The following is a 27,692-nucleotide window of genomic DNA, read 5'->3' as shown; positions in this document are numbered from 1 at the left end:
GTGTCCTACAGAGAATTTATGGCAAGGAAAGAGGTACAGGATCCCACAGCTGTAAAAAGAGACTTGGAGAACATGATAAGGGACCAGATTTCACTTAGTAGAAAGAGAATGGAGCTTCTGCAAGTACTTTGGTATGAAATGAGAGACAGAAAAAATATTTCTTGCTATAGTGAATAATGCACCTGATTTACCACTGTAAAATGGACGAACACCATACCAAATGAGCCCCCAAACTTCTTTCTATCTTTCACCGGTGAGGTGATGCTCATGGTTCTCAGTGGGCAGGTTGTGTTGAATGAAGGGGTCATTAAATGTTTCGTTATTAGCAACGTCAAGTAGCTGCAAGTAGTGATGTACAGGGATGATAAGAAGGAGGGAAATGGGGGACAATTGTACCAGGGGCTGGAGCTCAGGGGCTCCCAAAATGTCTGTAACGTCTGTGTAAATAAAGTGAATAGAAGGGGGTGGGGACCTAGTGAATATGATATACCAGACCCCAAATTTCTCTGAAAAAGCCTGATGTAAAAACTCTAAAGAACAGAAATCAGTGGCTCTGAAAGTACAGTATAAATAGTGGCAAGTCAGGATGAATGGGTAGGTGAAAATCCCATAACCCTCACTTGGCTTGACTGAAAAGTTTGAGTGCCTATCTTGGGAATGGTGTGAGTTTTTAGTGTATATATAATAAATAATCAGCAGAGGACACCATCCATTCTAAACCAGAAAAGTTGTGTGCATAACCTATTAAAATACTGTAATTTTAAAGTAATGATTCCTTTTCATTTTAAAATTAATATAGCAACTAAACAGATAACAATTCGGCCGTTTTCCAGAAGGCAGCTTTTTTGCAGCATCTCTATGGTTTTGCCTTGCTGAAAATATATCTTCTAACAAACAAAATGTGGAAAAGCAATAGTGCTATTATACTACTTCACAGGTTTAACCCCTTGAGGCCCGGAATGGATTATGTATGACATTTTGTCTCTTGCTTCTTATTTCGATAGTGATTTGTTGCCTCCGACGCATTCAAAAGCAGAGATAAATGAATGGTACGAATCTCTTGTGGCTTTAAACAAATATATAGGTAAGCAAGGACTTCACGACAATGAACTGGGATTTAAGCAACCATTTTATTTCTAAGGCCATGATTGAACTGTACTGTGTGTCTGTACATACGTATGCTGCCCTGATCTTGGTCTCTCAGGTTTTATTTTCTCTTTAGATAATCTTTTTTTCTCATTCTAAAGTGATTCCTTCCTCTAAGTTTTGCAGTATGCCTTGTCTTTCTATATGTGTGTCTTCCAGACTATAAGCTTTCCAGACAGGAACTGTTTGGATGTTTGTAGCCTGTTTAGCAGTGCAAACAGTGTTAAAATGTAATAAAAATAACAGTTCACCATTTCTAAGCATAATGGCAAAAAAAATTGGGTAGAGGCAGCCTAGTGGTGTTGGCTGGTGATGCCCATACATGAGAGTCAAGCATGCCACCAGGGTAGAGTGAGGCTAGACACAGCTGTTCAGTCATATTCACATGTGCTACAGTTGGAAATGGTGAAGTCTTCACTCTGACTCTTATTTCCTTTTCTTCTTTTCTAAAGACACCCATAATGTGCAGCATATGATGATAATTCGCATCCAATATGAGAGAGTTTGCCAGGAATGTTTGGCCAATGTACAACTATGCAAGGTCAGTGTCATGAGAATGAAAGTTGCTGAATTTGGAGACCCAGTGAAGGATTTTGATAGCAGCAGATCATCCAGTATAAGGTCTGATTTGAGACCCACTATTTCGGCATGACAACCCAAATTACTCACAAAGTTCTCTTTTATCCTGTTAGTCAAAACTATGTTGTGTACTTTTCTTCACAATAACATGGCATTTGTACACCTCTACCCCCAATATAACGTGACTCAGTATCACACTGGTTTGCATACAACATGGTAAAGCAGTGCTCCGGTGGATCAGTGCGTCAGCTCGCAGCCACAGTGCTCTGCTTCCCGCCGCCGGTGTGGTTGGGGAAATGACGCCCCCTGTACTCACATGAGGCAGGAAGCAGAGCGCCTCAGCTGGGAGCTGGTGGCGTAGAGCGGGCTGGAACCAGGCTGCTCCTCTTCTGCCACTGCCAGTAAGTGTGGGACCTTTTTCCTAACTTCCCCTGCCCTCCAGCGACACGTCTGGGCTGGGGCAGGGGCTACAGCACTCCGCTTCCTGCCGCAGGTGAGTACAGGGGGCATCCTTTCCCCAACCTCCCCACACTCACCAGCAGCGGCGAAAGCAGAGCAGCCCGGCCCCAGCCCGCTCCACTCTGCCAGCTTCCAGCTGCAGCGCTCCGTGTCCTGCTGCAGGTGAGTACCAGTGGCATTCTTTCCCCAACCTCCCCACACTCACTGGAGATTGAGAGACAGGACCCCAGCATGGCCACAGTTTGCTCTGTGGCCTTGGGGAAATTATTTAACCTCTGTACCTCAATTTCTCCATATATAAAATGGGGATAATACTACTGACATGCTGCATAAAGTGGTTTTGAGGCTTAAATCCACGTTTGTAAAGTATTTGAGAGTTTTGGATGACAAAGTCTGTGTAAATACAAAGCATTGATTATTTACAGTTTTCTAGTATTTGCAATTCAATCATAGGACTTAAATATTCTGAAAATATTACTGATTGTTATAAACAGTATGTCATCAAAGACGTAGTGCTCTTCCTGTGGGAGAGGTATACAACTCCTCACCTTGAACACCCACTGCCTATTCCCAGCTTTATTTTTCCTCCACTTAGGGTTTCTTCAGGAAAAGATACTGAAGTTGGATATTTATTTCTAAAGCTACCAGTTCAAAAGAAAAGAATGCACGTTGAAGTTAAACAAACTCTGTTGAACCATGCAACATGTTAACTGGGATGCCAGGTATATTAGAGAGACAAGGTAGGTGAGGTAATATCTTCTGTTGGACTACCTTGTGTTGGTAAGAGAGACGAGTGTTTGAGCTTACATAGAGCTTCTGTCCAGACCTGGAGAAGAGCTCTGTGTAGCTCAGAAGCTTGTTTCTCTCACCAGCAGAAGTTGGTCCAGTACAAGATATTATGTCATCTACCTTGTCTTTCCAATATCCTCAGACCAGCACAGCTACAACAACACTGCATACCAGGTACATGTCAATAACGTAATATTCCTTTCTTTTAGAATAAACTGTTGAGTTTAAAAGTTTGCACAGAGAAAGAGGCTGAAAAGGTTGTGAATCCTGACTTCTTCAAGATGGTTGGAAGGCTGCAGAGTCGGTTTGAACAGGAGCTGGAGCAGATGGATGTACGTTTACTAAGGCCATTTTTTTTTATTACATCCTCAGAATAGTCAAATCTAACATCTATCCTGCAGTCTATGCTGGTTTAAAATTTCACATTTCATTTTATTATTCTACTGATGTGCTGTTAGAGAGTGTGCAATGATATCATAGACCTCTTATTCTCAAAATAGAGATGCTTGAGGCCATTCAGTGAGAGTTCGTAACTTTTGGTTTTATTTTTTCAATGACTTTATATGAAAACAACTGGCCTGTCGTGCTCAAGTTTCTAGATGGCTAAATAATTCAGGGTTCATGCAGAGCTTAACTTTGTGGTTGCTACTCTTGTGAGGGATGGGTGGTCTTTTAGCTGAAGTACGAGCTGGAAATTGGACAATCTAGTTTTTATTCCTGACTCTGTCGCTGACTTGTTACATGACCTTTTGAGATCATAAGTTGGAACATGATGTAAAGTGCAAAATATTATTATTTTGCTGGCCTCTTCTATTTGTTTACCTAGCTATTGTTTTTAACCTATGTTAATTCTGTGCTAATTCATATGGGAAAAGAGGTGAGTTTCCTTTACTATCCACCAACGATAGATGACGTGAATATTTTTTTGTTTGGTAAATGATCTGAGCTTTAGCCATATGCATATGTTTTATTTTGCTGTATTTACACATAAATATTGGATGTTAGACAGCTATTTTTCCATCCATTGTCTTGGACTAATAAAGCATTATAGTGTATATACTGATATCAGTTATAAATATCATAATCTGAAAAGTGATGTGCAAGGCACATCCACTTTTGCACTTTGTTTTAGATTTTATCAGTGGTGAGAAAAATGTTCACTGAATTTACAGGACTGGAAAGAAAAAAGAGTAGTGCAAATTCAAAGGCTGTGCAGTTGTTCTTTCACACTCTAGGTTCTAAACATCTTTCCAGGTTCTCATGCCTGGCTCTTTGTCATGGTATCTAAGGGATTCCAATTTCTGAAAAGTAGGTATTGGACTACTACCTACTCACCCCCGTCCAAACATCATTGTGGTACTATCTTCTAATCGTCTGATACGTCATTGAAAGTGTTGCTGCTAGAAGTTATATTGTTGATGGTAATGTAATTCTCACTAGCACAGTTGCAAGAACAGAAAGGATGGTAGTGATATGAAAAAAGATGGTGTTCTCTGATTCTTGATATACCTTCTGCTTTATCAGGTAACTGTAGGATTCCTCTAGGCAGTCTTGGCATGTCAGCTATCCTCCTACTACTCATGAATCTCTACTCCCAGATAATAGTCTAATAAAAATTTAATAATTTGTTCTATCCGTTTGATTGTTTTAGAGAGACTTTGAGGACCTGGCTAAACACATTGAACAGGATTGCAAAGACTTGTACAAATATTTCCAACAAGCTATTGTCCTCTGGGATGAACATCAGCTCAAACTGTCCCAGCAGGAAAACGAACTTCAGGTGAAACTGAATGAGTGTCGGCGGAAACATGAAAACCTAAATCAGGTACAATCAAAAGTATAAAACGCTGTGGTGTAAAGAAAGCACCTCCTCGCAAAAAGATGGTTTTGGTATTCAAAGAATCCTTTATAGCAAGTACAACTTAAAGTGGGAGTGTTTCTAATGGTTTCTGTGTTTGGAACATGGCTACATACTGCTAAGTATATTAGTCTAATATCTGATACATCCTCTGAGGGGGACTATATCTTATTCTTGGCAGGGGAATGATCTCATTTTTCTAAATTGGTATTTTCCAGCTCTAGCAACTATAACTTTTATCATTACTCATATACAGTTGCATGCATATTCACAAGGAAAATCTTATGCAGTTACAGAACCATGCATGTATATTGAGTTATCATGTCATATTTGTGCTCTGTGGCTTGATAAAAGGATTTTGAAGGCATTGTTCAGAATCTTTAAATGATTTTCATACCTGCCAACTTTTGGAAAGAAAGTAGCATGGCCTCCCCTCCCTGTGTAAGATCAATTTGCCCCTTCTGGAATGTCTTGTGCAGTCTCCCAGATCTCCCTGTGCCTTTGGCAGGGGAAGCAGTAAGTGTCAATGATGACTGAATTATTGGATATAGAAGCCTAGTCTGGATGTCTGTTGTTCATCAATCACAATCTCACTTGATAGAGCCCCAAAGAAGTGGATGAGGTAGTGCTGCTTGATGATGAATTTACCAGGCCAAACATCCCAGATGGGAGCTGAGACAGAGGTGTTCTCACATGTTATCTAGCTATTTACAATAAGTTCTTGAAAGCTTTAAACTGCAATTCTCTTACCTTCTATATATGCTTTCTCTCCATTATTCTCTTTCTTACACACATGGGCAAATACATACAGTTGCTATGATCACTGATTCTTTTGTAAAGGGCATTGATACCTCTGATTAGGGGGGAAAACCTACTGTCTGTAAATAGACATAAGGAATTGGAGACAAGATAGATCAAATTTTGAGCCTATTAACTTTAATTATGCCCCTTTAAAGTACTGTCTAATGTATAATTAAAATACAGACGTGCATGAAACTAATTTCTTGACTCCTAAATAGATATGAAACATTTGGGCTTCTTACAGCTTTATGCTTATTGTTTGTTTTTCATATCGCCCTAGATAAGGGAAGCTAATCTGGATATAATTTTGGACAAACTGAGAACACAAAGCTCTGAGCGAAAGCTGAAGAATCTTTTAGGAAAGGCCTTTGCTTCTCTGGATGTCATTAGAGCTGGGTATGTATTCTGGATTGTAGAAAATGTGACAAACTTTTTGAGTGAAGGATGTCCAAAGCTTGATAAGACCATTCTAATCACATTTGTGTTGCATTTTGAATGCATTTGTAGAAAAGCCAAAATTGCATTAGCTACTTCACCTTCAGGAAGACTAATGTCAAATAATTTGCTCTCCTGTCTTATTGCATTTGGTCAGAGTGGGCAAAAAACTGTTGATGCAAAACTCCACTTTTTTAAAGAGTTGAGGGGGAAACAAATAAATATGTGTTATTGTTTTTTTTAATTCTTTCATTTGAATTTCTTGGGTTGACATTAGGATTCTGTATTGTGCTAAGCTAGTCCAGGATATGCTAGCACAATAAATGAATGATTTAATCACAAGAACATTGCAGTAGCCCCGGAAATTAAAGATCTTGGATAATGGGACTACATAGGTTAGGAAATTGATTTATGCCAATAACTTCACTTCTAGATTATGTATTAGATGCAGATGTATATTATGTTCACATTTAATTTTTATTATATTATGTAATGAATTCTCATAGACTCATAGAGTTTAAGGTCAGAAGGGGCCGTTATGATCATCTCTTAAATAGCAGCCTGGTATTTGACAGGTATGAGGCCTTTCACCAAGACCTAGTGAAGATAGTAGCGTCCTACCCAGAAGCTATACTGAAGGAATTGATTTCTTATAGTTCATCCATTGGCCAGCATTTTGGCGTGAAGGAAGTCTATAAACAGGTATAAAGAAAACAAACTTCTTATGATTTGAAATCTGGCTGATGCATTGTTGTTTCATTGTTGGGGATCTTGCATTCAAATCCAAATCAATCAAAGATTAGAGCAAATGAAAGAGTTTTGGCCACCAGAGGACTGAGGTTCATTGGCAGATCTGAGTGAGGGAGACTTTTTGCATCATCTGCCCAAACTATGCCTACTTCTCTCCTAGTCTCTAATCTGTCATTTTCATGCCTACGTTTCAATAACTTCACCTACATTTTAAAACAGAAAAATTAGAATTAAAAGATCATCCAAATCTGGATTACATTTTAAAAATGAGTTCCTTTTAATGGTACATTATTACTTTGAACTTTCCAGTGCTGATGGAGTACATTAATTTTGGAAAGTGAAGTGAACTTGATGTTATTCTAAACTAGTAACTTGCACCTTTTTGTTTCTTTTTCTTCTCAATCTTACCTGGGGAGGTGGGCTCTGCATTTGAAGAGCAAGGTAATGTCTCAAGAGTGCAAATCTTATTTTTTTCAATCTATGCTTCTTTGGAATATGACTGATGACATTTCTGTCTTATTTTAATTGGGAAGTATTTGTTGAAGACTCAGAAGTTGAAAATATGGCAGAGACGACAGGAGATAGCCTTCTACAAGAAACTGAAGAAACAGAGCAACAGTCTGAGAGCTTTCCACAAGGAAGTACAGAAGCAGAGCAGCAGGCTGAGAGCCTCACAAACAAAACTGAAAAAACAAATACAGTCGAGAATGAGGAGAGCAGTGTACAAGAAACTGAGGAAGCAGAGAAACCAGGGGATGGGAAGAGCACAGCTCCAGAAAGTGAAGAAACTGAACACTTAGAGGACAGTGCAGAAAGTGAAGCAAATAGGTTTGAGGATGGAGACAGTCCTGCACAAGCGTATGAAGAAATGGATTGTTTGAAAGATATTCTTCCTGAGTCTGAGGTAGGTCTAATTTCTTCATAAAGGTAAATCAACTTCAGCACAAATGTAAATCTTTTTGATGTTTATACAGCCAAAACACATATGGGTCTTTACTGCATTAGTTTAGTGATGTTCTGTAATATATACCATTAGGTATTTAGAGCAGCTGTAGATTCTGTATGTGAGACAGTGAAGCCTATACATAAGTGCATGACCATTCCCTCATACACTTTTCCTGTCCTTTTTTCCAAGAAACAGCCAAAAAGAGACTTTTCCAACATGGGTCTGTTTCCTGCCTTCATTTAGTATTGTCAGCCCAAGATGATGAGATAACACTATCTCTATATCTCAGTATTTTCTTTTCAGATCTCTACTTAGTGGAGAACCTAAATGGTCATTGCCTCATTGTAACAGAGCCTTTTATGTGAGTGGGGTGCCTCTGAATAGTTGGCAGTCGGTGGCAAGACATTAAAAGAAAGTTAATTAATTAGTGTAGTACTAGTCCCTCATCCTATGTCTGGCTTGCCATGTGTGTGTTCTGCACATTTCAGCAGCAAAATCCTGAACTGGAATTCTTCTGATCCCTTGGCATTAATGTTCCTATTAGCTCAACCCAACTGGGAACCAGTAAGCATTTTGTAAAGGTTGTCTCAGCTGAAAATCACTCTTTGCTTTGTGTATTTTACAGCTGACAGAAAGAAAAACTGGTTCCTAATTGTAATATTGCTTTGGGAACATAGGGATAGCTGAGGAAACTCCCTCTAAGAAGTTACAAAAGAGCATTTCAACCAAAAAACTACAAAGGGGATTACAAAATCTATAGTACAACTAGACAGCCTTTCAGCTCATATGAGCTGCAAATGCTCAGATATATTTCAGAGGGATTAAAATAATAATAATAAAACTCAGCAAAGAGGATATATCTGTGTCCAGAGCATCTTAATAAGGTACTTTTAAAAAAAATCCAGATAATGCCAACCTTTTGCTGGCTATGCTGTAACGTTTCATTTGTATTGTTCCTGGAGACACTGACAGAAGTACTGGTGACCCGAGGCTAGTGACCACCCTGAAGTACTAGGATATTCTTCATTTCTCTGTAGATGGAAGGAAATGGAATGACCCCTTCTACTTTTTGCCTTGCACAAACACTGGTAGGCTAACAGGAAGATATCAGCATGCTGAGATGCACAAACTTGCTTGCTCATTATAACTTTGTTTTCCAAACTAGGAATCAGAACATGGCTCATGGTTCTTGAAATCCATAAGTTCTCAACATTAACCTGTGTATGGCTCATGTTAATAGGTCTTTAAAAACTTGTCAGTAGCAAAGATAACAAACTATGATTTCCTAGGTTCTGTTCCATGATTCTGGTGAGGCTGAAAGCTGTGAAGTAATAGCAGAGGTCTTCACCACCTCCAGTGGGAACACTTACTCAGTCCTTGGACGTAAGGAAACAGGCAAGACCAAGACCTCTGAGATTTATTATGCTGAATTTGCAGAAAAAACACTTCCTGTGTATCTGGAGAATGTGCTTGTACCAGACAGCTTGTTTACAGAGCTTAAGAAACGGTTAGTTGAGTGTAGTTTGTCCTTTTTTCTTTCTCCTAAGTAATTGGCAAACCGCAGAAGATTTGGAGGTAAAGTTTGAATGAGCATCCAAAAGTTATCTATATGCTACCCCCTTTTATGACCTTCCCAAAAGAATAAGAAGAAACATTTTATATTACATTCCATCAAACATTTAAGTCTCACTGCACATCTGTGAGGAAGATGTTATTCTTATTTTAAAGACTGAGACACAGAAATGTTACTGCCTTGTCCAGTCACACAACAAAGCATCGGCAGAGCCATGAACTCAAAGCATCTAGCTTCCAGTTCCTTGCTCAAAGTTCTGAATCCCATCCCTTTTCCCATCCAAGTCCCTTTTCTTACCCTTCATTTTGACAGAGCACCAACTCTTCTGCATTTTAGCAGTTGCATTTCTATTGAAAGCAGTGGATTAACTGTATCAGAGAAATCCATGGCAGGATGATAGAACTGAGATGCTGTACAGAGAATAACAGGTTGGGCAGGCTAACATTATTTATGTTTGATTGAAACAGTAGCGTCACTGTTGTGCAATTGGTGAGAAACCTTACCTCAGTGGAGTCAGACTCCTCAGAGCTTGGTTTTTTGTTTTTTTTTACTGAGATCTTGGAAGAGTTTTTCTGCAAAATGAAATCCTTTGTCTCTCACACACATCCATACGCTCTCTCTCCCAAAGCAACGTGTTTGCTTTTCAATCATAGGATCCGCCTCTGCTTTTTTGAGCACCTGGAGAAGTGGTTTGTCCAATCCTTGTCCAACTCCTGGATCATTGTAACTGCCAAGAAAGAGGAGCTGGATTCAGAACTGCAACTGCGTCTTCACATGCATCAGCCAAGGCGCGAGCGCATAGAAAAGGATATCCATAATGTCAGGGCTGGTACATATATTCACTATGGGCATCACATCTCTTTTTTAGAGCTCTCCAGGTGTGAGTCATAACCTGGCACAGCAGTGGCTAGTGTTAATTGATTCAATATTGGGGAATAATGTGGGTTCAAGGGGCCTTTTCTTGCTCCTACCCTAAACTTGCTAGTTTCTGACATTTTATGGGGGGTGTTTAACTTTCCTTTTTCATAGCTCACATTTGTTTCCTCCTGGTTCACACTAAGAAGAGATTCATCAATGGTCCTCTGAGCTGATTGTTAACGATGCAGAGCATCCACAGGGCCCACTGAAGTCTATAGGAGCAGTGGATGCTCAGTACCTTTGAAATTCAGCTAATAAGGTTTTGTCATGGCAGACAAAAGAAGAAGGGGGGATTTTAGAATAGTTTTAGAGAAAGAAGTGACAAAGCTTAAGAGGCTGGATATAGGAGAAGGATTGAGGTGTTGAAGATATCACTGAGGTTTAGAGCGAGCTGGAAATTGAAATTTCTATCCTGTGGAAAATTTTAAAGCATAGGAAAAAATTACATTTCAATTTGGGATGAAAAATAAAACCTGTAAGTTTTTCGCAGGACAGACATTCCAAAAAATTTCATTTTAGGTCGGCTTGCTGTCTGGCTGCCTGGAAGGCCCTTGTCAATGTCTCTTTCCCTCCTGTATCCAGCACTCCAGCTCTCTGCCTCCTTGTCTTTCAGTCTTCCTGCTTCCCCACGAGCTTGGCTGCAGCTCTTCAGGCAGAGAGCTGGGAAGCTATCAGTTTGATTTTCCTAATGGAAATTTTTTTTTTTTTTAAATTTGAAATTTTCCCACAGAAAAATGTGGCTTTGCAAGAGGAGCAATATCCACTGTACAATCATTCAGACAAGAAATTTCCCAACCACCTGAGGTCCCAAGTCTGGGTGATGGGAAGGATAGTGGAGGTGTCAGCAGTGACTGAGAAGGGAGGGAGAGGAGAGAGCGTGGGAGCAAAGGGGAGAAATTCATATTTAACATAAAAATAACGTGGAGTACTTATGGCATCTTAGAGACTAACAAATTTGCATCTGATGAAGTGGGTTATAGCCCATGAAAGCTTATGCCCAAATAAATTTTGTAGTCTCTAATGCAGGGGTCGGCAACCTATGGCACATGTGCCAAAGGTGGCACACAAGCTGATTTACTGTGGCACATTGCTGCCGGCCTGGGGTCCCTGTTGCCGGCCCCGCTCAGCCCACTGCCAGCCTGGGCCGGCGGACAGAATCCCAGACCGACAGTGGGCTGAGCGGCTCAGCCCGCTGCCGGGTCCCAACTGCCAGTCTGCTCAGCCCACTGCCAGCCTGGGCCGGCGGACAGAATCCCAGACCGACAGTGGGCTGAGCGGCTCAGCCCGCTGCCGGGTCCCAACTGCCAGTCTGCTCAGCCCACTGTCAGTCTGGGGTTCCATCCTCCGGCCCTTGTAAATGTAAAATGTATTAATGGCATGCGGAAACTTAAATTACTGCGAATAAATGAAGACTTGGCACACCACTTCTGAAGGTTGCCAACCCCTGCTCTAATGTGCCGCAAGTACTCCTTGTTGTTTTTTGCTTATACAGACTAACAAGACGACTCCCTCACCCCCATCTACAAGTTTTCACATCACCAACTATCTTCTACTGAGCATAGTGGCTAGTTGTTGGGGTAAGCCATAGTCACTTGTGTTGGAAGTCAGAATAGGTCATGTCGTAATGCTTGGGCTCAATCCAAGCTTGAGGCGATATCCATATAAGAGTACTCCGTTTCCTCTCAGCGGAGCTGCTTCTTCACCAAGAGCGTCTGGAGTGTCACTGTGCAGGGGTGGTGGAAGCTCTGAACAAGGAGAAAAATGAGTTTATGAAACTCCGAGAGGACCAAAATGACATCAGCAAGAACTTTCACAGAAGGATCCAGGACATGGAGGCCATCTTCCTCAGTTCCACTAAGGCTGAAAAGTAAGCACATCGTGAGTCTCATGATTTGTGAGGTTTCCCACTCCGGGGCTGCATCTTGAATCTGCCTTATCCCAGATTTTCTGAACACAGGGCTGGCTCCAGGTTTTCTGCTGCCCCAAGTGAGGGGGGAAAAAAAAGCTGCAGCAGCACGATTGCACCGCTCTGCTCTTCAGCGGCAATTCAGTGGCAGGTCCTTCACTTCGAGAGGGACTGAGGGACCTGTCATCGAATTGCCACTGAAGACCCAGACATCCCCAGTCGCAGCCGGAGTGCCGCACTTGATATTGGCCGCCCCAAGCACCTGCTTCTTTAGCTGGTGCCTGGAGCTGGCCCTACCTGAACAGCAGCAGGTATCATTGTCATTCTCCCATTGGGATAGTTTGAAGCATTTATCTTACTGTTTGATTGCCAGACAGCTCATTTGACTGAGGTAGGATCATTTGACCTAATTATTGCTCTGTCCACCTTCAGCTGCCCAGATTCTTTTGTCTAATGTATAGTCACATTACCCTGTAAATCTATAATCTAAAACAGAAAAGCTTCAGTATAGAGTAACAGTTACTTGAACATAGTGAGATCAAAAAGCTCATATATCTAAGACATTTATCAATGTCCAGACTTAGTACAGCATTTATTGCTCTTCTGCTACTTTTAGGCTTGTCAGCCATGTTTTAGAGCAATTATAATAATGAGGGGAATGATAATGTGAAAAACAAAACTAAATACAAACACTTTTTATCATCCCCAAGGGTATTAGAAGGCGTGTCCAATAATGTTTGGACAAAAATGGAATAACAAATGGAATGACAAAGTATAAATAAATAAGAGGAAAATTCCATTTACATTCATTGATTTAGGTGTGCCCATGTGTGTATGTACTAACTTAGCTCACACAACTATTTCTCACAACAGCCGTGGTGCCCAAACTATGGAATAAACATAAAGGTTGGACTATGCTGAGTTCTTTTTTCCCTAATATCCCTTGCAAGGGAGACACATTGAATGCTTTTCTCACTTTAATCTCCATTCCTTTGAATGAGAGTCTTTGTTACAAAGAAATCCTTTGGTTAACTCAGTTAGACTCTGTATTTCCCCTCTTAGTGCATGGTAAAACCTAGAAACCCCAGGTCCTGTGAAGTCAGTTACTCCAGGTCCCTTTGGCAGAAGTGGAATTTAATATCTCAAGACCAACACCTTCTGTGCCATTACTCTTTAATGTGTTACCTCATAGATATGAATAATCAAAAGTAAAGCCTCTCCAGAGTTTCATCTCCCTGCTAAGAAACTAAAGTCATTGGTGAATTTTATAAAATTTTTAGAATAAAATAGAAAAAGCTTGTTTCATGTATCCAGATTTTATCCATGCTTCCTATCCTGTACACTAGTAGCAATTGACAAGTCAGGTTATGAAAACATCTGTATGAGAGTCCTTTTCCATAGCATTGAGTGTTTGCTAGTAGTGTGTCTGCTGTATGCTGCCGCATCAAAACATTCACAATGGAAGGGAGGCAGAAGCGCCCTGATTAAACTCTCATTCTTCTGCTATCTCCAAGACCCAGCAGTCTTTGGAAAGGAATGTCTACTCTTCCATAGACTTCCCTGAAAAAGCTGTCTTTTGTTATTTGCTCTTAGGTTGGTTGCTCTAAGCAATTCTCTGCACTCAGAGCTGCTTAATCATGTAGAAGTTATCCAAATCTCCCTGCGGAGTTACCGGAACTATTTAGATGAAGCCTTGGGGAAACTACGAGATTCAAACGTGGACTTTCTTAAAGCTTGCAGGTATAAGGGAGAGGTGTGAATGTGTTTATTTCTATATCAGTCTCTGTTTGCCTGGCTTGTATAGTTTTATTTCTCTTGCTCTCCTTGTCTCCTTACCTACCTTCTGTAATTTATTGTCAAGTCAGCACAGTAAAATTCAAGTTCATCCTTTAAAAAAGTATACTACTAATATTATAATAGCGTGAATAAATATATATAATAGGGGCTATTCAGCTAAGGATCCTTTTGAGGAAGTGGAAGAACCCTAAGGGCTTGGCTACACTCACACTTTACAGCGCTGCAACTTTCACGCTCAGGGGTGTGAAAAAACACCCCCCTGAGCGCTGCAAGATGCAGCGCTGTAAAGCGTCAGTGTAATCAGGGCGGCAACGCTGGGAGCACAGCTCCCAGCGCTGCACGCTACACCCGTAAAGGATGTGGTTTACATGCAGCGCTGGGAGAGCTCTCTCCGAGCACTGCCGCTCTGACCACACTCACACTTCAGCAGCGCTTTGAAATTCCAAGTGTAGCCATACCCTAAGATAATTACTATCCTTTCTCACCTATTGTTTTCAGATTATTTTCAGAGGGAGGTAACTTTTCTCCAGAAGAGGTGGAGTTCTTTTGTAAGCGTCTGGAGAAAGAAACAGGACGCATTGACTTCATTGAAGGCTTAATCATGATTGATATGGAGAAAATGGAGTCAAACTACTTAGAGCAAGTGGGCAAATCTTCATTCCCTTCTAGTGTTCAAATTCCTGGCTGTAGCTAGTGCAACCATTCTAATCCCCTGTGTTAATAGATTTTGGTGTTGAGACTTTCTTAGATTTAGTTAATGTTTGTGTGACATGATAATGATGAAAATCATTATATAAATGCTAACTGGTATTATTAAAGGCTAAGAAGGACAGGTTTAAGTCTGATTTATCTCCTGATTTTTGGCATTTGTTTTTGAGGCTACTGAGGTTATCAACAAGTTTGAAACAAAATTCCATAATCTTGCAATGGATCGTCTCTTCATGGAGAAAATCCAGCGGTTTCTAACAAATCTACAAGTGAAAATCAAATCAGAGGTACAAATACAACTTCCAGAACTTTAGTTTGGTTCAGTCTCAATCATTTATATATCTCACTTATTCTATCCAAAGGGTTTTTGGCTTGGTTTAAAGAGGCAAACACACAGATGGGACATAAGTACAGTGTTTTATCTATTATTTAAGGACTGTGTTTTCCTCTGCCATTGCCAGCCTTGAATCTAGGGATCTAGGACCCAGTCCTGCTCCTGTTGTAGTCAAGTAGGATCATGTCCTGGGTTTGCAGCACTTCACTCTAACCACCTACAACTAAATAGACCAGCCATCTGCTTGATGCAATATAGGCCATGAAAAAAGAGTTGCTGTTATGAATCACTGAATTTGGCTTCCATTTTGGGTACTCGTGAGTCAATGTTTTTGTTCTTTGAAATAAATAGTGTGCTCTTTCATGAGGATCTCTGTGCTTGCTCCCTCCTGGAGAAATCTTTTGATAGTTCTGTAAATATTTAAGTGTTCATTTATCTCGACTGAGTTTTCATTTCACTAACGTCTGCTTCTGTTTTAGGTGGCAAACTCCAATTTACAGGCACAGACATTAAACTCCTCTTTGGAGAAATTCCTTAAGAAAATAGATGCTTGTGCTCATCCTACTGTGGATAAAGAAGTAAGTTCCAAAGATACGTCATGTAGTTGTATGATGTGCATGATTGTGTGAGTCTGTTAGTATCCACCACAGTTCATTGTAGTCAAACTGGCATCGTATATTGTATTGAACTATAGAGGGAAAAGGAGGATATTGCCAAACCAGCAATGGGAGAAGTGCACACACATAAATATATAGATTTTATTTTTTATAGCCAAGAAAAATACCAAAAACTGTAAATAAAGCTTTTGAGAAACATGAATTTTGGTAATGAGGCTGAAAAACTGGAAATGCCAATCAATCCTCTTTAAATGATCCGACAGTCTTCTTACCTGATTTTGGAACAGTGAACTATCAGATTCTTGAGGCTGCCTACTATTTAACAAAGGAAAAATTCATAATAAAAAATCAGCTAAATCCAGGATCATGTGGCACAGTAGGTGCATAGGCAGGCAATTTACTTGGGTAGCACTGAGCTCAAATTCTAAAATTTGACCTTGTTGATAAGTGAAAATTAGTTCATCCTAAAATAAGTCTCCATTTGTACACATCAAACAATTTGACATGGCATTCTTTGCTCAAGAAGCTGTTGTGCAGAGGTCTTACTTTAAGGTTCCAAGGTAACAAAACAACTCAGCCTGTTACATAAAACTGTATAAAAGTTAGCAAAACTTAAAGAAAGTCAAACTTGAAGAAAGCCAGACACAAAAGTCTACTTCCACTACCCAAGGACTGTGTTAAGATCGTGACTGATGAACAAAGGAGAATGGAGTCGGAAATTAACTAAAATTGGTGTGTTGGAAGGAAGTCTTAGTTGGTGAATAAAATAATGAGGAGATGGCTATTCCACCCATTATTCCCTTTTGGGGTCCTTAGAAAGAGACAGGGGAGGGAATGAAGATGTCAGGATGAAGGAAAAGTAGACTGAAAGGAATTAGCTTTATCATGGCGGACACTCCTATCATCTCCTGTGACGCAGGGTCCCCCATGATACCCTTGGGCCTTCGTCAGCCTGATCCCAAGAGATGTCCTGGCCAAACTAGGCCAGAAAACAGGACCCACACATCAACACCTGGAATGTGTCATGTGTCCTTTACCTTCCCCACTTTATTTCTTCTCTTTCCTATATCTCTCTCTTTTGCCTTCTGTTTAATAAGAGTCTGACTTAGCTGACCAAGACTATCTTTATCACAACGCTGCTGTGAGCCCATGCCCAATGAGGCAGCTAAAACCAATGCCCTAAACAAGATGTTTGCCAGCTCTTGGAGTGGCTGATGAAGCCATGTGTTTCTCTAGCAGTGAGGTTGCAGGTGAAAGTCATCACTAGAGACAGATGCTGCATTTTCTGTCTTTGTTGTCCCCTTCTGTGTGTTTGTTTTGTGTAGTCTTAAAGGAAACACAACTGGATTTCAGCAACAGCAACTTCAGTTCCAGACCATCTCAGCTAGTTTTTTCTCTTCCCCAAAAAGGACAGTTATTACCATCTAAAAGGCTGTCAAACAGGAGGTTCTCACTACAAAAATGCTCTACAGTTTAAAAAAAGAATAAGGGATACTTTTAAAATGAAAACTTTTTTCTTAATATTTTACATTTTAAATGATTTAACGGTTTTTCCTTCCTTTTTCTATGTCTTTAATAAAAAAGTTATAATGATTTTTAATGACATTTGTTGCCCTTGGCTAAGCAGGCCGAGGTCTTTGTACTCAAAAGCCTGAATCATGTTAAGCTGTTTAGTGTTTTTTCAGTGACGGGTTCAGGTTAACACCTTTGACTCTTGGGTCCATTTATTCCCTTGATATTGATACAGCGAAGTTCCATCTCCATGCTTGCTCCCCCTACTGTATCACAGCTGATAAGTGTCATGAGAAGTTGCACTGGTAGAGACACTAAAACCACTAATCCTTCATTTTCCTGAGAAGCATATTCACGCTCAAAATTATTTTCAAAAAAGAAAAACATCAGCTTTTATAGACAGTGAATTGTTCCCCCTGGTTTCCACACCTGCCTAGATACAAAAGTGATAGAACAGATTAGAAACATCTTGAACAGACAGATGTGATATGTCAACATGTTTGGTACATTCTAAATTTTCTACCATATTGAGCAAAATACTATCCATATTATCCTTGCTTTTTAACTAGGCTGTGACTTCCGAAGAACTGTATGACTTTGCCAAAACTGTGATGAAAGAACTGAAAAAAAGGAGCAAGTATCTCAATTGCCTGCTGGTAAATACAATCAGCCCCTTCTGTACTGTAAGATAACATTAGCTGGAATCTCTGTATTTCATATAATCTTTGGGTGAATTTTACTGTTCAAATGCAAACTATTTCCATTACTTCTGTATTTTAAAAGGTTTTCAGAATCCATATTTTGATTTTTCATGTAAAATGTACGTATGCTATTGAATTTCAAATGATCACAGGCTGCCCAAGAGGTGGTGATATAGAGCCCAATCTTGTAAGGTACTGAGTGCCTTCAACCACCAATGAGACTACCAAGTGTTGAGGGTGCTCAGGACTACTCGGGAGATGCTCAGCACTTTGTAGGAGATGATCCTTAATGAGAGGTTGTACTTGTGTTTGAGTGTGTTTTTAAAGGTTTCTTTAGATGCACTTGCTGAAGGTTCTGACTGGATAGCAGATTTTGTATCAGGTGATTATCTTCCTTATTGGTTGGTACTTCTTCTTTATAGAGCGTTTTATTTTGTAAACTAGAAGGCATCATTATTATTAATTATATTTATTCAAAGATTGCATATAATAATTATAGTAATACTTAACTCTCAATCTCTTATAGCTGCAGAAAGGGGAAAAATCGATTGGAAATGTTTTTAAGGGTATGTCTACACTACGAAATTAGGTCAAATTTATAGAAGCCTTTTTTTTTTAGAAATCATTTTTATACAGTCGATTGTACATGTCCCCACACAAAATGCTCTAAGTACATTGTTGGCAGATTGCGTCCACAGTACTGAGACTAGCATCGATTTCCAGAGCATTGCACTGTGGGTAGCTATCCCACAGTTCCCGCAGTCTCCACGGCCCATTGGAATTCTGGGTTGAGATCCCAGTGCCTGATGGGGCAAAAACAGTGTCACGGTGGTTCTGGCTACATGTCGTCAGTCTCCCCCTTCCCCGTGAAAGCAACAGCAGACAATCGTTTCGTACCTCTTTTCCTGGGTAACCTGAGTAGACACCATACCATGACAAGCATGGAGTCTGCTCAGCTCATTGGGCGTCACCGTACGTCTCCTGGGTGCTGGCAGACATGGGACTGCATTGCAACACAGCAGCAGCTCATTGCCTTTTGGCAGCAGGCGGTGCATTACGATTGATAGTCACCGTCATTGTACTCCTGGGTCCTCTTTTAGCCAACCTCGGTGAGGTCGGTCAGGGGCGCCTGGGCGGACATGGGAGTGACTCAGCCAGGTCATTCCCATTTTCTGCCAGGCACCCAAGAGACGATGATGTCCAGCAGTCATACTGCACCGTCTTCTGGTGAGCACCCAGGAGATGCTGCATTACGATTGCTAGCCATCATAATCTTCTGCTGAGCATCCAGGAGATGACGATGGCCAGCAGTCATACTGCACCATCTGCTGCCAGCCTAAGATGTAAAAGATAGATGGAGTGGATCAAAACAAGAAATTGACCCGATTTGTTTTGTGAAATCAACAGCCTGCTAAACCCAGAGTTATAAGTTCAGTCCTTGAGGGGGCCATTCTGTGACAGTTGTTTGTGTTTCTCCTTGATGCAAAGCCACTCCTTTTCTTGATTTTAATTCCCTGTAAGTCATGTCGTCAGTTGCCTCTCCTTCTGTCAGGGCAACAGCAGACAATTTTTTCACGCCTTTTTTCAGAGCAGAACCAGAAGCTGCAAAAGCAAAACCAGGCAAAGAGGCGACGGCGGCATGGTGACAAGAGTGATGAGGACATAGACATGGACATAGTCTTCTCACAAAGTATGGACCGGGCAATGTGCCCCGGCAATGTGCACATCATGCTGATGAGCTCTGCATGATCACCTGTGCTGATCAGCTCACCATGCTGGCTAAACAGGAAATTAAATTCAAAAGTTTGTGGGCCTTTTCTTGTCTACCTGGCCAGTGCATCTGAGTTGAGAGCGCTGTCCAGAGCGGTCACAGTGGAGCACTCTGGGATAGCTCTCGGAGGCCAATATCATCTAACTGCGTCCACACTACCCCAAATTCGACCCTGCAAGGCCGATTTCAGTGCTAATCCCCTTGTCGGAGGTGGAGTAAAGAAATTGATTTAAAGAGCCCTTTAAGTAGAAATAAAGGGCTTCATCATGTGGACGGGTCCAGGCTTAAATCGAGGTAATGCTGCTAAATTCGACCTAAAATCGTAGTGTAGACCAGACCCAAGTTATAAAGCTCTTTCATCTAGCCTGTGGGGCAACAGGGTTGGTAGCTGGCACCTCCATGGAATAGTATAACTAACTGCCTGTTCTCTTTAGTAATATCTGATTTTTTTTTCCTCCACTTCCAGGATCCCATCCCAGTTCAGACAGAGTCTGCATTACGAGGTTCCATTGCAGCTGCAGTCCGATCAGAGAGTCTCAAAGAGGAGAGTAGGATGGTGGTTATGGGGTTAGATAATGTTCCATTGTTGAATCCAAGCAGAATTGGAAAGTCAGTAATTGATGATGTAGCAGTAAGCGTTATCAAAAGTTTACTCCAGTAAGTAAATGCTCTCAGTGCCTAAAGGTGTTATTCCTTTAACTTATTTAATTTTTTGCTCACTATATGTACATCTTATTGTCATGTTGTGCACAGGAGGTAGTGCAAGCAATTCATATACATATTTATTACTTGTGCTCTGGTAGCGCATAAAGATCCCACTGAATTTAAATCATCCAGGCCGTTTCTGTGCCAGTGCAGGATGGAGAAGTTTATATGCAGAACTTTTTTATGTGTTTTGTCCAGTCTAGTTTTAAAAGTCCCAAGCAATGAGATTTCTGCCTCTTCTTGAGGGAGATATTTCACAACCTAAACTATTGTACTGTCACAATGGTAGTGGTAGAATTTGAACATAAGAATGGTCATACTGGGTCAGACCAAAGGTACATCCAGCCCAGTATCCTGTCTTCTGACAGTGGCCAATGCCAGGTGCCCAGAGAGAGTGAACCTAACAGGTAATGATCAAGTGATCTCTCTCCTGCCATCCAGCTCCACCCTCTGACAAACAGAGGCTGAGGACACCATTCATTACCCATTCTGGCTAATAGCTAATGGACTTAACCTCCATGAATTTATCTAGTTCTCTTTTTAACCCTGTTATAGTCCTAGCCTTCATGAGCTCCTCAGGCAAGGAGTTCCACAGGTTGACTGTGCGCTATGTGAAGAAGAACGTCCTTTTATTTGTTTTAAACCTGCTGCCCATTAATTTCATTTGGTGGCCCCTAGTTCTTATATTATGGGAACAAATAAATAACTTATTCTTATTCACTTTCTCCACACCACTCATGATTTTATATACCTCTATCATATCCCCCCTTAGTCTCCTCTTTTCCAAGCTGAAGAGGCCTAACCTCTTTAATCTCTCCTCAAATGGGACCCGTTCCAAACCCCTAGTCATTTTAGTTGCCCTTCTCTGAACCTTTTCTAATGCCAGTATATCTTTTGATGGGAGACCAACATCTGTACACACATTCAAGGTGTGGGCATCCCATGGATTTATATAAGGGCAATAAAGATATTCTCCATCTTATTCTCTATCCCTTTTTTAATTTCCTAACATCCTGTTTGCTTTTTAACTGCCGCTGCACACTGCATGACGTCTTAAGAAAACTCCACGATGACTCCAAGATCTCTTCCCTCATTAGTTGTACTAAATCAGCCCCCATCATATTGTATGTATAGTTGGGGTTATTTTTTTCCGATGTGCATTATTTATTACATTTATCCACATTAATTTCATTTGGCATTTTGTTTGCCCAATCACTTAGTTTGTGAGATCTTTTTTGAATTCTTCACAGTCTGCTTTGGTCTAACTATCTTGAGCAGTTTAATATCGTCTGCAAACTTTGCAACCTCATGTTACCCTTTCTCCAGATCATTTATGAATAAGTTGAATAGGATTGGTCCTAGGACTGACCCTTGGGGAAACACCATTAAGTTACCCTTCTCCATTCTGAAATTTAGCATTTACTCTACCCTTGTCCCTGTCTTTAATAGTTCTCAATCCATGAAAGGATCTTCCTCTATCTCTATGACAACTTATTTACATAGAGCTTGGTGAGGACCTTGTCAAAGACTTCCTGGAAATCTAAGTACACTATGTCCACTGGATCCCCCTTGTCCACGTTATTGACCCCTTCAGGAATTCTAAATAGATTAGTAGACACGATTTCCTTTACAGAAACCATGTTGACTTTTGCCCAACAATTTATGTTCTTCTATGTGTCTGACGATTTTATTCTTTACTATTGTTTCAACTAATTTGCCTAGTACTGACATTAGACTTACCAGTCTGTAATTGCCGGGATTGCTTCTAGAACCCTTTTTAAATATTGGCATTACATTGGCTATCTTCCAGTCATTGGGTATAGAAGCTGATTTAAAGGGCAGGTTACAAACCATAGTTAATAGTTCCGCAATTTCACATTTGAGTTCTTTCAGAACTCTTGGGTGAATGCTATCTGGTCCCAGTGACTTGTTACTGCTAAATTTATCAATTAATTCCAAAATCTCCTCTAATGACACTTCAATCTGTGAGAATTCCTTAGATTTGTCACCTACAAAGGACGGCTCAGGTTTCACTAGTTCAACTAAATTTCACTAGTTCAACTGAAATGCTGTAAAAATAGATGTTAACTGACTACTAGTTTTCTGGCTTCAAGGGCATTGTTTGAATTAAAGGGAGATAAAATGTTACATAAAGGTAAAAATATGAGGAAAATGTATAAACGTTAATGAATAATTAGACAGTGGATGGTATGGAGTGGCAAGCTCCAGACCTTTTCAGTAACATGTTTGAGTGCACAATTGTGCTTGCAGAAACTTCTATTTTCCAATTATACTAGATCATTTGAATTGTCCTCATGCAAATTATTGCAGTTAGACATGCATTTGTAAATTTAGCCCTAACATTAGGCAGTATCTCAGAGATTAAAATGCTCTCAGACCATGACAACGATAGAGAACTGGTAGCTGGGTATTTAGAAGCCACATAGCTCTTAATTTTTGTTTCAGAATTCAGCAACCCAAGAAATCTCCAGAACTGCGGCATGAGAGAGATGATCGCTCACAGTCAGTAGCAGGAGGTATGCATGCAGTCCTTTTACTGCGGAAGTTCTCTTTCTTACGGATTGACAGAAATAAATATATATTTTAACTGGCAACTCTTAATATATGACTATATATTTATACCTCTGAGCAGGAATAAAGTACTTATCAGCCTACGACAGGCCACATTTTTTCTTGTTTGCGTCATATGTGCCAGTTGCCTGGATGTGTGCGCACCAGATGTCCTTTGAGAAATGGTGTGTAGGGAAACATACTAGATAGCCATATCTCCTAGTGCTGTCTGGAGAGGTTTGGATGAATCCTGTCCTACTGCTCATGAGAAGGAAAGAGGCCCCCCTACGCACTCGTTCTTTGTCCCCAACCATATGTGCCAGTGTACAGGGCACAAGACTTATCCCTATTATCTTTATGTGAGTGCATATATACTCCCTTAGGAGAAGGCAGTGATATTCTCTCTCTCTTTTTTGTTTTTGTTTTGTTTTAAATGAAGGATTATGTTGGTTTAGGTAAAGTGCATGTGACAGCTGTTCATGTAATTCCACTGAGGTTTTGAAAGTGGCAGCTCTCCATATAACTTCCATGGAGGTTAACAGGAGTTTTAGAGCTAAACCCCATGCAGCACTTTGAAAAGGTACCCGTGATGGAGATCCAGTGATAGAGTAAGCCCTCTTCTCACATCCTTGCCTTGATCCTAAACACGATTCCATATGAGCTTTCTCAGGCTGCCTAATCAATAGTGGAGAGTCCACTCTGGGTTAGCCATACCTGCTCATTTCTGAGCCTCCCTTAAGCAGACACTGCCATTTGTGTCAAACACTTGGTAATTTTATAAAGACACACATTCACCAGAGGCTGAGTTGAGGCCATCAAATTCAGGTCACTTAGTACTTCAAATTGGACTTCTTCTCTGGCTACAGCTCTCAGCTTTCACTTTTCACACCAGAGTTTAACCCAACCTCTTATGAAAGAAGCAGGAAATCAGGCAGGGACAAATTGGTTTGAATGAGACAAAAATATGCTCATATCTTCATCTAAACCTTTCTGAGGTTCAGAAACTGTTTTCTTAACTACTCTGTATGTTTTCCACTTGCTTTTGTTCCTAATTTAGTTCAGGACCCGAAGTGAAAATACCAAAACACAGTGAAGCAGACTATTCTCTTGTGGCTGGATTGTGCCCTTATCTTAAATGGCCCTGCAGGGGAACGTTTCTCACCTTGTGAGATATACCTGGATCTTGGGCCTGCATCTGATGCAGAAGGCAGTTCCTAGTTTCTAGATTCTCTTCCCATGAGCATATTGATGGGATGGGGCTGGAGGGAAGCCAGGAATGGCAGAGGCTCATACCTCTTCCTTACGCAAAGGTGATGCAAGGAGCGCTTCCCTGGGCACCTTCTGGGACAGCATATCTACATCCTGCATAGACTAGCACCTAGACTTCTGGGTGCTGAATCCAATTTAGAAACATGTTGATGTTTTCTCTTCACTAGTGTCAATTAATGTTAGGAGTACTCAGCATGGAAATGAAAACACATGCTTTATAAATGTATAGAAATGACTTCAAATTTGGCTTACAGAATTTATTTCCTCTTTCCTTATAAGCGATTTATCAACCCATATATCAACCCATTTATCAGCCGATTTATCAAGCCACTTATCAGACTCCCACAGCACAGAGAGGTTCTGTTTCAAATCTGCATGCTGAAAATCCCCAGAACTCTGTTCCTTATGGCAATTTATCTGTAGGACCCAAGATGTCTGCCTCTGTAAGCAAAAAGTTCTCAGTGGGAAGGTAAGGACTATGGAAAGAGAAACTCCAGCGTCTTTTGTGTATGTTTTTGTGTCTACATTCCTCTAACACTAGCCTGCTTTCCATCCTCCCACACATTCTCACTGCTGTTGGTGTGAGCCTTTTCCCCAGTGGTGCCTACCATCTGGTACAGCTGCGCTGTGTATTTGTGCCTTATCAGCTCACTCTCATTTAAAATTGCATCTCAAACCTCACCTCTACCTATTAATTTCTCTCTCTTTCTCTCCTATTTCAGTTAATACAAAGTGTTTTGGGATGCAGGTTGATGCTATACGAAGTTGTGTGTATGTAATATAAAAACACAGAGTGTAATTTCCAAATATATGGATGTGTCTGTGTATTACTGATAGATAGCACAGACAGCACAAGTATCGTCATTTTCGAATGTGGATGCCTAAACTAGATGTCCTATTGTGGAAACTCAACTTGGCTCTTAGACACATTAAATGGGCATTTTTGTGGCTAGATGCTAATCTGTATGCAGTGTAGTTGTAGCGATGTTGATCACAGGATATTAGAGAGATAAGGTGGGTGAGGTAATATCTTGTATTGGATCATCTGTTCTAAAGGAAGGTCAGGAAAGGGAGGATCTGGAGGGCCCATAGGAAGCAGAATCCTGAGAACGTCTCTATCAGATGATAATTTTCATGTCATATAAATGTGGGGCATGAAAATCTTCACAGCTTTTTTTTTTAATTTGATAAAGTTTATATGACCATAGTATCATAAACAACTGGCTAGGGGGGAAGAGGGGGGAGAGACTATGTATTAAAAGTCTGAATTCTTTTGAATAAAGTAGAAAATCTTTGCCTTTTCAGCATACAAAAATACTCCAGATCAGGTCGAATTGACAAGAAGTTCCACATCTTCGGCGAGAAGCCTAAAGAATCTGAGTAAGTTTGCTCTGTATTTCCTAAAGTATCGATCCAATACACAGTTAAATTGCTGTTTTTGTAAAGCTAGATTAGACAAGTGCACAGTCTTAATGACAATGGAATAAATGTGAAGTGTTAATTATAGGTGTAGTTGGTTTATATCCTTTGATGCATTGGATAAAAAGGGGTGGGACACAAAAGGAGAAGAGGTGGAAACCTGTCAAAAACCATAATAATGGAAGCTATAGAACTATATTATGTATGCCCCTAGTGTAGAAATTTACCTGGTTTTGCCTCTTTTGTTATGCTACATGTGATATTTTCTGCATGGGCTTTTGTATGTGCATTTTACTCTTGTCTTTGCTTGCTTTAAAGAGGAGCTGTACCAAGAGGGTTGGGGTCACCTTAGGCATTCTTACAGCAACATGAACAAATATATGTTATTTACATTGTATTTATGATTATTTTAATATATTTACCTCTCATATTCAATACGATAAAATATTTTAAAAAGTCAGAAATATTCCCAGTACCAAGTACTTTTTGGATTGTCATTGTGCTTTGGTTTCAGTCATTTTAAGGGGATTATCACCTGTATTCTCTGGGAGGGTAATGATACCTTGCTGTATCTTGCTGAGGTAAGAAAACTTTATTTTCTGTAGTCAATTTCTACTACTGCGGATTTACTACTATATTGCATTGGAGCTCCACAATAATTTTTCTTACTTTATTAGTGCATCCAGTGTATAATAATACTTAATACATGCATTGGCGTTTGTATCTTAAAATTCTGTACAAACAATAACTAAACTGTTTGGCAGAATAGCAGGTATGGATGAATATACATACTTCTGCCATAGTTATGTGATAGAAAGGCTTCACTGCCAACACAACTCAGACCCTGTTAGTTGTAACGGACGGTAGTGCTGTAGATTAAGACAGAATGGAGGTGAAAAAGTCTTGGTCTCAGTTTTTCACAGCCTATTATAAATATACCAAAATGCCCTGCTTTTAATGGCCATAACCATATCTCAGTGTCATGAATTCAGAGACTATAACATCACCTTCATAACAAGATGATTGGGAAAGCTGAGAGCAGAGACTGGATGTGATCTAGTTACAAGGGAAAGAGGTTTGACAAAACGCTTGATGCCTGGTAATGAATCTGCATTCTCAGCAAACATTCCCACTCTGAGCTCAGGTCAAAGCTGCCGGTAAAGCTCAAGTGGGGGAGGATAAAGGTGGCACAGAATGAAGGGGAGGTTGACAGACCTAAAGATCCACTGTACTGATATGTTTGCAGTAGTGACTCTTAGGTTGGACACTTTGTCAAGTCCTTTTCTTTACCACGTCTTTATCTTCCAAAGGAGTTTTACCGAAAGGATAAACATCAAATCACAAGGCCTGAATATCTGCAAGAGACATTTGACCATTGTGCAGAATTGTTTGGGCAGAAGCTCCTGTCTTATCAGAGCCAGACGGATGACTACCATAATTCCTGCCTAATAGGTAAAATCTTAAGACCTAATACTTTGTCATGTGTATCAATTGGAATTGAAAACTGAAATGATCAGAAGTCCAGAGTTTTCTTAATTCATTCTTGAGCCTATGCCAATGGAAGAAGAAGGAATAAGAGTAGGCTTAGTATAAATTTAAGGTCCTGTTATCATTGAAAAGGCTGGAATCTCTGCTTTCAAACTGTGCAGAGTTTTAAAGCCTAGTTATGTTTCCACTCCAGTCAGTGGCAATACTTTCATTAACTGTGGGACCAGAATTGGGCCAATTACCTGTAACTGGGGTGCTGTCAGTTACAAAAATTATCTGAGAGAGACCATTGCAAAGATATTTAATTGAAAGACCCGTACAAATGCTTCAGGACCTGTGTGTGTCACCAACCACTGGTCCTGGGCCAGTGGACACAAAGAGGATTGTATGTGAAAGAAAATTCCAGTCACTTTTGGCACTTATACTAAATCAGGGGTCGGCAACCTTTCAGAAGTGGTGTGCTGAGTCTTCATTTATTCACTCTATCTTAATGTTTTGTGTGCCAGTAATACATTTTAACATTTTTAGGAGGTCTCCTTCTGTAAGTCTATAATATGTAACTAAACTATTGTTGTATGTAAAGTAAATAAGGTTTTTAAAATGTTTAAGAAGCTTCATTTAAAATTAAATTAAAATGCAG

At 40.3% G+C, this 27,692-nt stretch overlaps 1 protein-coding gene across 1 annotated transcript in view; it reads left to right on the top strand.

The window, feature by feature from the left end:
* Positions 1 to 27,692, top strand: part of CCDC180 (coiled-coil domain containing 180) — a 44,538-nt gene that overhangs the window by 10,210 nt on the left and 6,636 nt on the right. Inside the window, exons 10-32 of the mRNA XM_032778965.2 lie at positions 12 to 131; positions 1,005 to 1,084; positions 1,599 to 1,687; positions 3,183 to 3,305; positions 4,625 to 4,798; positions 5,913 to 6,028; positions 6,643 to 6,769; positions 7,234 to 7,258; positions 7,351 to 7,721; positions 9,053 to 9,270; positions 9,990 to 10,165; positions 11,941 to 12,121; positions 13,754 to 13,900; positions 14,456 to 14,600; positions 14,836 to 14,952; positions 15,479 to 15,577; positions 17,698 to 17,784; positions 20,067 to 20,257; positions 22,772 to 22,842; positions 24,425 to 24,614; positions 25,451 to 25,525; positions 26,079 to 26,145; positions 26,875 to 27,016. Coding sequence (XP_032634856.1) covers positions 12 to 131; positions 1,005 to 1,084; positions 1,599 to 1,687; positions 3,183 to 3,305; positions 4,625 to 4,798; positions 5,913 to 6,028; positions 6,643 to 6,769; positions 7,234 to 7,258; positions 7,351 to 7,721; positions 9,053 to 9,270; positions 9,990 to 10,165; positions 11,941 to 12,121; positions 13,754 to 13,900; positions 14,456 to 14,600; positions 14,836 to 14,952; positions 15,479 to 15,577; positions 17,698 to 17,784; positions 20,067 to 20,257; positions 22,772 to 22,842; positions 24,425 to 24,614; positions 25,451 to 25,525; positions 26,079 to 26,145; positions 26,875 to 27,016 — 3,131 coding nt within the window. The remainder of the gene's footprint in view (positions 1 to 11; positions 132 to 1,004; positions 1,085 to 1,598; positions 1,688 to 3,182; positions 3,306 to 4,624; positions 4,799 to 5,912; positions 6,029 to 6,642; positions 6,770 to 7,233; positions 7,259 to 7,350; positions 7,722 to 9,052; positions 9,271 to 9,989; positions 10,166 to 11,940; positions 12,122 to 13,753; positions 13,901 to 14,455; positions 14,601 to 14,835; positions 14,953 to 15,478; positions 15,578 to 17,697; positions 17,785 to 20,066; positions 20,258 to 22,771; positions 22,843 to 24,424; positions 24,615 to 25,450; positions 25,526 to 26,078; positions 26,146 to 26,874; positions 27,017 to 27,692) is intronic.

This window comes from Chelonoidis abingdonii, chromosome 24 (genome assembly GCF_003597395.2).
Source record: "Chelonoidis abingdonii isolate Lonesome George chromosome 24, CheloAbing_2.0, whole genome shotgun sequence".
NCBI classification, from domain to species: Eukaryota; Metazoa; Chordata; order Testudines; family Testudinidae; genus Chelonoidis; species Chelonoidis abingdonii.
Note: the sequence above shows the minus strand (reverse complement) of the source record. Positions and strands in the feature narration are given on the sequence as shown.